The 12,771-nt window shown below is 43.5% G+C and overlaps 1 protein-coding gene across 16 annotated transcripts in view; it reads right to left on the bottom strand.

Annotated features, from left to right (window-relative positions):
* Positions 1 to 12,771, bottom strand: part of UVRAG (UV radiation resistance associated) — a 289,633-nt gene that overhangs the window by 231,773 nt on the left and 45,089 nt on the right. For all 16 annotated transcript variants that reach the window (XR_014814737.1, XR_014814738.1, XR_014814739.1 and 13 more), the window contains 2 exons: positions 8,083 to 8,244; positions 6,323 to 6,397 (listed from right to left, as the gene is read on the bottom strand). Coding sequence is in view for 12 of the 16 variants with exons in the window: in XM_021062526.2 (XP_020918185.2) it covers positions 6,323 to 6,397; positions 8,083 to 8,244 (237 nt within the window). In the remaining 4 variants the exon portion in view is untranslated. The remainder of the gene's footprint in view (positions 1 to 6,322; positions 6,398 to 8,082; positions 8,245 to 12,771) is intronic.

The following is a 12,771-nucleotide window of genomic DNA, read 5'->3' as shown; positions in this document are numbered from 1 at the left end:
TATTGAAGAGCTCTGCATCTGTTTGCCAAATAAGTCAAAGTTTACCACATAAAATTAACAAGACCTCTCGCTCCCTAATAAGTGGTTTCTCTCCACTGCTGGGAGGGAGACTGAACAACTCATCCAATAAATGGCAGAGGGATTTTGCTAGATTCCTGAAACTCAACAGGAATGAGGGAAGCCTTTTCGGGAAGCAGATAAACAGAGAGGCAAAAGTTCTGAGCAAACAAGTAAGTTCAGCGCTTAGATCCATGGTGGCTGAGGGAGGATTCACAGCCGCAGAAGCGCCAGAAGGAATAACAAACATGCTTCTAGTTACAGCGATGTAAAAAAAAAACCGAGACAGCCAAAGGAGGGGGGTGGGGGGATGTGCTTGGGCTGTGGGATGGAAAGCCTGTGAAATTGGATTGTGATGATCATTATGCAACTACAGATGTGATAAAAAAAAAAAAAAGAGAGAGAGAGAGAAAAAAAAACAAGAATGCTGAAGGACTGCGCAACCAAAATCTTGGCACTATTTTAAAAGCCGCTTTAAAACATGCTTCCTTCTTGCTTCACGCGCGTGATCTTTCCTCTTCTGCACAGAACATACATTCTTAAAACATAATCCTGTTTTCAAAGCCTCGATGCTTTAGCGTTTTTTGAAATCCTTTATGAACTATTTCAACCATTTGCAATGACTGTGATACAGTATATGTGGACTTATTTCTATCACTGGACTACATTTCTATTCAGCGTTTGTTTTTGTCTTTTTTCTCCTTTTCTGACTCCTACCAAGCTGACATTAAGTTTCCTACGCTTTATATTCCCCCCCCCCTTTAATTAAAAATCTATATTCTGTTTCTAGTGTTTACTAGGAATCTTTATATTTTTTAGATGAACACTCAACCACATTTTTTTTTTTTTTTCGGGCCGCACCCGGAGCACATGGAGGTTCCCAGGCTGGGGCTTGAATCGGAGCTACAGCTGCCGGCCTACACCACAGCCACAGCAGCACCGGATCCCCCACCCAACAAGCAAGGCCAAGGGCTGAACCTGCATCTCCATGGATACTACTCGGGTTCGTTAACTGCTGAGCCACGACGAGGACTCCTCAACCACAAATTTTTCTAAGAAATTGTAAACCCGTTACTATCTTTAACCTCCTCCCAAACTGATGACTCCGATGAGGCTTCCCCTTAAACGGCCTCCCTCGCCTTATACTGTTGTCTAGAGCTGTGCTCCTCAGACCCTCTGCGGCAAAGGGCCAGTTGCTTTTCCTTCAATCCACTGTGAGCTGATACTTTTCTAAAATACAATAGGAAGGCACAATAATGTCAAATTGCTATACGTGTTTAAAAACATTTACATCCACTTTTTTTTTTTTTTTTTTTTTTCTCCCAGGGCGGCACCCACGGCACATGGAGCTTCCCAGGCTAGGGGTCCAATCAGAGCTGCAGCCGCCGGCCTACACCACAGCCACAGCCACGCCAGATCTGAGCCGCGTCTGTGACCTACACCACAGCTCACAGCAATGCCAGATCCTTAACCCACTGCGCAAGGCCAGGGATTGAACCTGCAGCCTCATGGATACTAGTCAGGCTCCTTACCACGGAGCCACGATGGGAACTCCCTACTTCCACTTTTTATACTTGGCTTAACCACAGTGGGGACAGGTAGTTCTTCGCCTAGCTCTGGTCCACAGACTATACTTAACAACAAGCTTACTGTATTTTAGTATGTGTGTGCTTGTAAGTTAGCAGTTAATTAAATTCTCTTAACCTTCTTTTTTTATGCACCTTGCTGTAACTTGCTAAAAACCCACATCTTCTCTTTGGGATCACTTCTCTGTCCACAACATTCAGTATAGATAAAGCGTCTGCAGGCAGTAAATCCTCAGTCTTTGTGTACTTAAAATTGTCCTTCTTTCACCCTCACTCTTGACTGAAAGTTCGCCAGAAATAGAACTGTACATTAACAGTTAACAGCACTCTCAGGATCTCTTTCTTCTGGCATTGACCGTCGCTGACAAGAAGTCTTGTTGGTCTAATTCGTAGGCAGTATTTCCTTTCTCTTGCTGGCTTCTAAGAATTTTCCTTTCAAAACCTATTCTTAAAGACTGGTGGTTTCTTGGGGTTCCCTCATGGCTCAGTGGGTTAAGAATCCAGCACTGTCATTGCTATGGCTCTGGTTACAGATGTGGCATGGACTCTATCCCTGGCCTGGGAACTTCCACTTTGCCGTCAGGGAGGCCAAAAAAAAAAAAAAAAAAGAAGATTGGTGGTTTTTCCAAGAGATCCTTTTCCGCCTCCTTTTGCAATAGCGAGAGGCCCATCTCAGCTTCCATGCTCATGTGGGGTTCATTTCGCCCCAGCCAACGATGCCCAAGGCTTCTGCCCACTTCTTTGTGTTTCTATTCCATTTCTGTTCCAGAGCTGTTTGCTATGTTGTTCTTCCTTTGTCTTAGCAAAGTAGGTCCATAAAATTCTCCAGTTTCAGCAATCACTGATTTCTGTTTGGTGCAGCACAGGGTCTCAACATGTGCACTGACGATGCCTTTGTGTGTGTGTGTCTTTTTAGAGCTGCACCCACGGCGTTTGGAGGTTCCCAGATTAGGGCTTGAATTGGAGATGTAGCTGCTGGCCTATGTCACAGCCACAGCAGGGCCAGATCTGAGCCACATGTGGGACCTGCACCACAGCTCACGGCAATGCCAGATCCTCAACCCACCAATCGAGGAGGCCACGGACTGAACCTGCGTCCTCATGGATGCTTGTCAGATTCGTCTCCACTGAGCCACAATGCCTTCTTGACTGAAAATCCTGCTTATGGCTAATAACTCTTACGGCTGTATGTCAGGTATTCATTGGAAGGCTGGCACGGGGCAAGATAAACTCAACTTATAAATTTGTAAAATTTATAAACTGAAGGATTATCAAGTAAAATGTACCACTTATTACAAATATTTATTCAATAAACATTTATTGACCGTTTGGCCTTGAATCCCAGCTCTGCTATTTAGTGATTATGTAATTTGGGGAAGGTTACTTAACTCCTCTGTGCCAGCTTCCTCTTCTATAAAAGGACAATTGTGAGGTTTAAATGAGGTACAATGCTTAAAGCGCTTTAGAACAGGGCCTGGCATAGAAGGACTCACTAAACATTAGCTGTTGTTATTGCTTTGTTTTCGTTTTTGCTTTTTGGCCATGCTCATGGCAAGCGTAAGTTCCTGGGCCAGGGATCGAACCCATGCCACGAGAGCATCCTGAACTGCTACGGTGAAAATGCCAGATCCTTAACCCATGGCACCACAAGGGAACTCCCAGCTATTATCATTATTAGGAAGAAATACTCTGCCCTGCCATGTTTTCAAAAAGAAGAAAAACTTTCCACTCCACTTCCCAGAAAACAAGGTTATTTAAAAAAAAAAAAAAAAAAATTTCCAGTTTCTCTGTGTCCTCAACCCACTCCTCCCCAGGACAGGCAGGAGCTTGACCTCAGAGCCTGGGAGATGAGACGGACCATGGCTGCCTTAGTTTTTCCTAGGTGCCCTCCTATTCAGGAACAGCCTGGGTAAAGCAGTCATCAATTTTGCTTTTTTGATCTTGGAGGATCAGGTTTTGTCGCTGTTAGGGGAAAATCCCAGTGGTGCTTGCTTTGTGATTTGGGAATCAACTAGGGAGGAAGTCCTGTGTAAAAGCACTTTTAGTTATAGAATTTAAGCCATGTTATTTGGCTTGAAACCACTTCAAGCCCATCAGTTGTATCAGTGCTAATGCCAACATTCTGATTTCCATTTACCCCCGTCTTATTTCTGAACATGCTCCAAACTCAGAAAGGAAGAAAGGGGTGTTAGTTATTGGTCTACCCAAAACCTCAGCCACTATTAGCTTCTGGCTAGAGAATTCTGAGGGAGATTAAATACAATAATATAATAGATATAAACCTCTTAAAACAGTGTTTGGTTAACAGTAACAATCAAGAGATATTAGCTGTTACCATGATGACTGTTTGCCAGACATTATGCTAGACGGTTCCTAGTTGTAAGAGGAACTTGAGCCTTAATCCAGGCTCAGGGTGGCTAACTCTATACATGAGACATGACAAATACCAGCAGTAGCAGTTCCCACAATCCACTCATTAAATAAAAGATTTTTACTAAGCGTACATGTCTCAAGGAGGATGACAGGTGCTGGGAATTCAGAATTACATATGGAGGGAGTGGTTTCTCAGGGCTACCTGAGATGCCATCTCCCGGGCTTAAGTCCTAATTCACGCCAAATAAAAATTTAACTCTCAAAAAAAAAAAAAAATTACATATGGAAAGCTGTCCTCCAGAAGTTTATAGACTAGAAAGGAAGAAAGAGCTACACCTATGTCAAAGGTATACAGAGAGTGTTGAAATACTACAGGAACTTAGAGGATGAGGGCTTTAAAATAAAGAAAGAGGGAGTTCCCATCATGGCGCAGTGGAAATGAATCCAACTAGGAACCCTGAGGTTGCGGGTTCAGTCTCTGGCCTCGATCAGTGGGTTAAGGATCCGGCAGTGCCATGAGCTGTGGGGTAGGTCATAGATGCGACTCGGGTCCCACGTTGCTGTGGCTGCGGTGCAGGCCGGCGGCTACAGCTCCAATTTGACCCCTAGCCTGGGAACCTCCGTGTGCCACGGATGTGGCCCTCAAAAACAAAAACAAGCAAAAAAGGTGGAGATCCGAAGGTGTGGTTATTGAGCGCCCCCTTTTGACACTGTATAGCTTGAACCTAGCCTATCTTTTCTGAACTCATGATTTCAGTGACTATTTGCCATTGACCCACATTAATTTCTCTAACCTACTTCTCTAAACTCCACACTCAATATAATTCAAATGCCACCTCTAACACCAACCCACAGATACCTCGAAGGCATCTCCATATGTGATCAAATCTCAGCTACTCACAAACTCCCTCCCCCAAAGGTGGCCTTCCTCCAGTGGCCCTGGGTTCTCTCAGTGTCTGGCGCCTTCATTCATCCGGTGGCTTCATCTAAACCAAAACCCCAAAGTCATCCTTCTTAACACCGTCTTTTATTCTTACGCCCTAAATTCAAACCATCACCAAGTCCTAATGATTCTACCTCCTAAAACTTTCCTAAATCTATCTTCTATTCTACCATAACCCTGCTCCAAAGCATCCGATCTCTTACCAATATCCTGTCAGATCCTTCTTACTGTCTGCCACTTATATTCTTGCCTCTTCTGTAATCAGCTTACTGCAGCCAGAGGGAAATTATTAAAATTCCAATCCAATGATACCTCTGCCATGGTAAAAATCCTTCAACAAACTCTGCTGCTCTTGGGGTAAAATCCTTTGAAAGGTTCTGTGTGATGTGATCGTCTGGTACCAGGCTCCCCTGTCACCCTGACTGTCCCTCGGTCCCTAAAACTCACCACTTCCCCTGGCACTTCATGGCCTTCCGACCTCCTCCCCCCGGAACGCCCTCCGCATTCAGCCCTCACTCCCTCCACGCGATTCGTTTCCACTCATCCTCTAGACGGGAACCCTGACGGCCTCTCGTGAGCCAGCGGAGCAAGCCAGCGCCCCGTCACAGGCTTTGCAGCACTCACCACCATTCCTGTGTACACAGTTCGCTGTGAGGTGACTTTATCAGTGTCCCCTGCCTCCAGAGGCTCCTCGACAGCAAGGGAAAAGTCCATTTGCTCAGCACTGTACCCTTAGCACTCGAGAGCACAGCAGCTGACATAACCGCAGGTGCTCAGTAAATAGCTGTTGAATGAACCGAGCACCCCATCAACAGCACTTCAGACAAGCATCATGAAACAAGATGATGACTAAGAGGAAATGATGTGGGAAACTCACTTCCTTGGTTAGCGGCCAGTGCTGAGTGGGGGTAAAGGACACGCGTCCCTTGACCGGGTACCGCAGAGCGCAGGTACCTAACAAACAAGAATGCCCTCTCTTTTCTCTAACCACCTTTAAATTAGAGACAGCACTGACTGTAACTGGATTCGAGGTTTCTCAAATGTATTCAAGTTGCAAAAGATATTGGAAGCATTTAATAAAATCATATTACATTAAATTTACTCTTCTTCCTAAACCCTATGGGACTATGCAGAAAATAGCTAGTTGAGATTTTCTTTCAGGAAATTAATATAATCTGGATTTAGAAAAGACGAACTGAAGTGTGGACAAAATGAGGCCTCACTTTAAAAAGCCCTCACCCCAAGCCACACCAACAACAAACAAGGAGACTTACAACGTGAATCCATTCACACAGAGCTTCCACCCATCATCGAGGCCTGCCCGCATTAAAGAAAACTCCCAGCGTTATGAGAATCCTCTTACCTTCTGTTCAAATGGAGCACCATAATAGCCATCATTCAGCCCAAAAATTATTTCATTTTGGTTGCGGGCATGAATCTAAGAGAGGAGGAAAACACACTATTAGTTTTAATGTGATCAGAAAACGACAGGACCTACTTCAATGCTGAGAAACAGGCTGGCTCCATCTCACAGGCCAGAAGAAAACAAATCACTGAGCTGCACACATTAACAAGGCAAATTTTATTGTATGTAAATTACACCCCAAAAAACCTAACTTGTAAAAAAACTGCATTCAAGGCATTCATTCCCCAACTCTATCCTGGCTTATCTAAATACCTTTCACGTACTCCCGCTGCTCTCCTTGCAATCACTCATCAAACATCAGATTACCAGGTCCAAGAACCTTATCTTACTCACCTCTGAATCCTTAATGCTAAGAACGATGCCTGCCAGAAAGCAGATGCCCAGGCAACAAACCTAAGTGATTTTGGCTGTTAACCTGATAACATCTTAGCCTTACTTCCCTCTAAAAATGTGTAATTCCACTATACCATTTTCTAGTAGTAGGCTACTTTTTTTTCCAACTGCACCCACGACACATGGAAGTTCCCAGGCCAGGATCGGATCCAAGCTGCAGCGGCCACCTGTGCCACAGCTTCAGCAGTGCAAGATCCTTAACCTACTGCACCAGGGCAGGGATCCAACCTGCACCTCTGACACAACACCCGAGCCACCCCAGAGACAACACCAGATCCTTACCCTGCTGTACCCAGCAACAATTCCCTAGTAGCATGTTATTTCTCAGACCTATTTCACAGGTGACTGTCTACAATGCTACTAAGCATCTAAATGACTTTAGAAAAACATGTTCTCTCTCTTTGGTTCTCTGCTATACCAGCACAACCAGCTTTGTAAGAAGATGCCTGAAATGCTAACGCACTGAAATCAGGGCAAGTTAGACATGAGCACAGTTGAGCATTTTAAGGCGACCACCACCTAAGGAGTGAGTTAATTAAAAGGCATGGTGAAGGCGGTCTTCTCTGGCAAAAAACAAAAACAAAAAAAAAACAAAAAAAAAAAAACCAAAAACCTCCCCTACAGGCCTACAGCCCTGCAACTCTAATGTTAAGAAGTACCATTCCCCACAAAATGTAAGCAAGCACTTAATATCACATTCTATCCATAGAGAGCGGCCCAAGAAATGGCAAAAAGACAAAAATAAATAAAAGAAACATACCGGAAAGTATATACTGAATAAATATTAAGAAATATGAAAGGGCGTTCCCATTGTGGCTCAGCAAATTAAGAACCCAATTAGTATCCATGAGATGCAGGTTCGATCCCTAGCCTCACTCCATGGGTTAAGGATCCAGCGTTCCCGCAGCTGCAGTGTAGGTCGTAGACGCGGCTTGGATCTGGTGTTGCTGTGGCTGTGGTGTAGGCCAGCAGCTGCAACTCCAATTTAACCCCTAAACCAGGAACTTCCACAGGCCGTGGGTACGGCCCTAAAAAGAAAAAAAAAAAAAAAAGAAATACGGAGGATGTTTGTAGATATAACTTAGGGTTATTTTATCAGTAGTCCCACAGGTACCCCAAAATAGAAACAGTGTTTATTCCAAGGTGGGGTGGGTGGTTACCAAGGACTCCATGTACCTACCAGGGCGGCACATCACAAAGAGAATGAGTGCTTAAGTCATCCAGAGGTGATTTAGATCCCAGCTCCACAAGGTGAGACAGGTTATTTAGAGAAGAGAACCTCCTGCAACGAGTCTAAAAATTACCTGCTGACCCAAATATTTCAGTCCATCCAAACAGACTTTCCATTCAATCAACAGCTGATAAATGTCCTCCTTGCCGCCCCATATCTTCACCACGAAACAGGACACAGACGTATCGAGACGGTCCGGCATGATTCCAAAATCCAGACTTCGCCACGTTGGATTCTGGGGATGGAAACGAGCACGTGCTTTAGCAAGAAAACCCGAAATGCTTATGGCTACAGTTACTTCAGGTGGGTGGTAGATCATTTTGTTTTTTCACCAAAAGAACTCATAAATATATTCCATTGCAAACTTAAGTGACCTAAGAAGACATTTCCATTCACACACAGAGTGCCTATTTATTAAAGTCTCTAGAAGGAATATATAGTCTAATCTTTAATTAACATGGCTTCCTATGGCAATTTATTTGTGCACTTAATACCCAGTTATTAAGAACCAACATATAAACAATGCCCTCAAAGTAAATCCAACTGGATATTGCCAGATTCAAAATTCGTTTTAAATAATTACCTTGTTTAACAAAAAGCCCAATATGTAAAATGTATTAAGAAGAAGCTCAGGAGAGAATAATAAACTTTGGAGTTCCCGTTGTGGTCCAGTGGAAATGAATCCGACTAGGAACCATGAGGTTGTGGGTTTGATCCCCGGCCTCGCTCAGTGGGTTAAGGACCTGGCATTGCCGTGAGCTGTGGTATAGGTCGCAGACATGGCCCAGATCTGGCATTACTGTGGCTGTGGTGTAGGCCGGCAGCTGTAGCTCCAATTTGACCCCTAGCCTGGGAATCTCCATATGCCGCAGGTACAGCCCTAGAAAAGACAAAAAAAAAAGGAAATGTTAAAACAAGTTCTTCATGTTGAAGAGAAACATAACCAGAGAGAAATTTGGATCTATAAGAACAAATAAAATGCATTAGCAGAGTTCCCATCATGGCTTAGTGGTAACGAATCCGACTAGGATCCATGAGGACACGGGTTCAATTCCCAGCCTTGCTCAGTGGGTTAAGGATCCCAGCATTGCTGTGAGCTGTGGTATAGGCTACAGATACAGCTCAGATCTGGGGTGGCTGTGACTGTGGCGTAGGCTGGCGGCTACAGATCCAATTTGATCCCAGCCTGGGAACCTCCATATGCCACAGGAGCAGCCCTAAAAAGACCTAAATAAATAAATAGCACGGTGATAATATAGTAATTAAGCACATTTGTACATTCACCTTCATTCGGGATCATATGAAAACTAAATTCCAGCCATCCAAGAATTTCAACCTAAGAGCCATAAAACTCCATTCTTATACGACCCTGAGTGTCTATCTCACCAAACTGTCCCAGCAACCCAGCTAAAGAGGGGAGAGGTCCATTTAGGTGTGAAGATGAAGAGGAATAGCAAGGTCCAGGGATGACTATGCAGACCCGTACTACAAGAAATGCTAAAAGAAGTTCTTCACATTGAAGAGAAAGAAAACCAGACAGAAATTTGGATCTGTAAGAAGAAATAAAAAGCATTGGTGGAGTTCCCATCATGGCTCAGCGGTAACGAATCCAACAAGTATCCATGAGGACGTGGGTTCCATCCCCAGCCTCGCTCAGTGGGTTAAGGATCCCGCGTTGCCGTGAGCTGTGGTGTAGGTCACAGACGCGGCTCGGATCCTGCATTGCTGTGGCTGTGGTGTAGGCCGGTGGCTACAGCTTCGATTCAACCCCTAGCCTGGGAACCTCCATATACTGTGGGTGTGGCCCTAAAAAGACAAAAAAAAAAAAAAAAAGTTAATGCTGAGTAATTATAAATTCCTTATTTTTGGCAGAGCTTGCATGCCTGCCTGCTTGCATCTCTCTCAAGCGTCCTATCCTAATAAACCTATTTCTTGCCTATCACTTTGTCTCTCGCTGAATTTCTTCCACTCGGAGGCATGAAGAACCTGAACCTCAGTGCGTGCAGACAGGTTGCCTGCCTCTCCAACAGCCCATGGGGATCACGCCAACACTACGACCATGGGGAGAGAAAGACGCATTTATGGCGGCTGAGACGGCTGAAGTCACAAAGACTTCTGCTAAAAACTATTTCAGGCTATTTTGTCAGAAGCCGGTCACTGGCTCCAGCAAGAACACCCTGACATACTGAACAAATTGATACGGACATTTTTAAAAGAAGAAACAAAGGGAAAAGATTGAACTTTTCTATGAAGGGTCTGGAAGGACAGCTCTAAATGATTTTTCAAAATTGTGTAGCAACTTCTTTAAGCTTCATTAGGAAAAAACTGTTTAAATAGGCTTTATCATAAACAAATATCCTGACAAATGGCCCTGAAAAACACCTGAGAATGTGTGAACTTGTACAGAATGTGGATCTTCTGCTGTGCTCCGCACAGAAGAGCATCTGCCTTAAAACGGATACACGTGCACAAAGAGGAAGTTGGGGAGAGTGGCTCAGTTTGGGTGTCTTGGGTTCTTTATCCTGTTAACACACGGTGCCTTTTACAAATGCGTATCAAAGATTAGCTAGGCCATCTTAAAAGGCAGACCTGCAATGGTATAAATTTTCAAAAAAAAAAGCTCCTACATTCTTTATACCATATATGACTGTTTGAAGCAAAAGCTCTAACTGTAGAGAGGGTCACATATATGAAATAACAGAACAGCCAGAACCATATGCTGCAAGGTTCTTCTGTTTTACATGAGGAAGTTAAGAGTATACGTAATGATCCTTAGAGCAATGACTACAAAATTAATACAAAGAAATATAGCTGGAAAGTCAGGCAAAAATTAAAAACAGAATACAAAAAAAAAATACATACTATATGATTATTCCATTTATATGATGTACTGTCCTAAAAGAGGCAAAACTCATCCATGGCGAAAAATAACTTCTTCTTGTGGGGATAAGAACTGAGCAACAGGGAATTTTCTGGAATGATGGCAAATGTATATGTCTTGACAGGTATATAGGCACTTACGAAAGTTCAGCAAGCTGCATGGTTAAAATGTATGCCTTTCATGGTATATAACTTTTACTTTTAAAAAAATCTGTAAATAAATATTGAACTCTAATGTATACGTTTGTTTCTTACAGTGGGAAGAATCAGTCATTCTAAGGCCACTTTCTGTGTTTTCTAAGCATGAGGAAATACTCTGAGCACAGTGGAAGCCAGGCTTTTCACGGTTGGAAGATGGAGTTACAAATGAATTGAGAGCTCAGGTGGACTGAAATTGGTAAGAATGGTGTGAATGCATTGTTTTTAATAGAGAGACAGACAGGACAATAGACATAGGGGTACCGTGTGTGTGTGTGTGTGTGTGTGTGTGTGTGTGTGTGTGTGTGTGTGTGTGTGTGTGTGTGTGTTCCTAGCTCAGTGCCTTAAGAAAGTCTGGAAGTAATGAGCACACCAGTAGCAATGAGCCTGCTCAGATCTGTCTATTCAGCAGTTTCACTAAAAGGAACCAAAGTTCCTCGGGGAAAAGGCTGATTCCAGGGCTGGGGCAGGAAGAGTACAAAGTGCCTCTGGGACATCTTGGGCCAGAGGGTAAGGAAGCACTCAAAGAATGATGCCAAAGGATCCATTCACAGAGCTCTCACTAACCAAACGTGGGATAAGTTCAGCATCAAAATAAATAATGATGCTAATAGATTATAACTCACTGAATAAAACAGAACCTTTGAGTCCATAAAGATGGAGATTAGTATTAATTAAATAGGAGATAAAGGAAAATTAGAATGCCAAATAATAAATATTCAAGGAGCGAGTTAGAAAATCAATGGATGCTAAAACTGGTGAGCAAGCATTTGATGAGAAGCAGGATGTATACAAAGCCTCCAAGTTTCTCCCCCACAAATCACTTATTAATTATAAAAGGAAAAATTAGGAGTTCCCATCATGGCACAGCGGAAACAAATTTGACCAGGAACCATGAGGTTGCAGGTTCGATCCCTCGCCTCGCTCAGTGGGTTAAGGATTCAGCGTTGCCAAGAGCTGTGGTGTAGGTCGCAGACGCGGCTCAGATCCTGCGTCGCTGTGGCTCTGGCGTAGGCTGGCAGCTGTAGCTCCAATTCGACCCCTAGCCTGGGAACTTCCATATGCCATGGGTGCAGGCCTAAAAAGCAAAAAAAAAAAAAAAAGAATAAAAGAAAAGAAAAAGATAAATTATATTTTCACAATGGAAAAACTTGACAGGCACCACTGTAGTCAAGTGACAAAAGTTACCATCAATATTGGGACAAGCCAATAACATGTGTCTCCTAAAACAAAACACTGAATATAATATTGCATCTATGGTTTCCCTGCCAAAAATGCATAACCTGAATGTAATCATGAGGAAACAGACAAATTGAAAGAGAATCTACAAAATAACTGGTCTGTATAGTTTCAAAAATTGAAGCCAACACCCCCCCCCCAAAAGGCTAAAAACAACTGTGCAGACTAATAAGAATAAAGCAGCATGACAACTAAAAACAGAGTGATTCTGAATTGGGTCCTGGAGAGTTGACAGTATCTGAATTATGACTGTGAATTAGTTCAGTGGAAACGTAAACTGGTACAGCCACTTGGAAAACAGGACAGAGGGAACTCAAAAAAATTGAAACTAGAACTACCGGAATTCCCACTGTGGCTCAGGGGAAACACATCTGACTGATATCCGTGAGGACGCAGGTTCAATCCCTGGCCTCTTTCAATGGGTTAAGGATCTGGCATTGCTGTG

This window comes from Sus scrofa, chromosome 9 (genome assembly GCF_054392235.1).
Source record: "Sus scrofa isolate SSC_HxYL_T2T_F1_AM1 chromosome 9, Sscrofa_HxYL_maternal_Yorkshire_Landrace_v2.0, whole genome shotgun sequence".
In the NCBI taxonomy this organism is placed as follows: domain Eukaryota; kingdom Metazoa; phylum Chordata; class Mammalia; order Artiodactyla; family Suidae; genus Sus; species Sus scrofa.
Note: the sequence above shows the minus strand (reverse complement) of the source record. Positions and strands in the feature narration are given on the sequence as shown.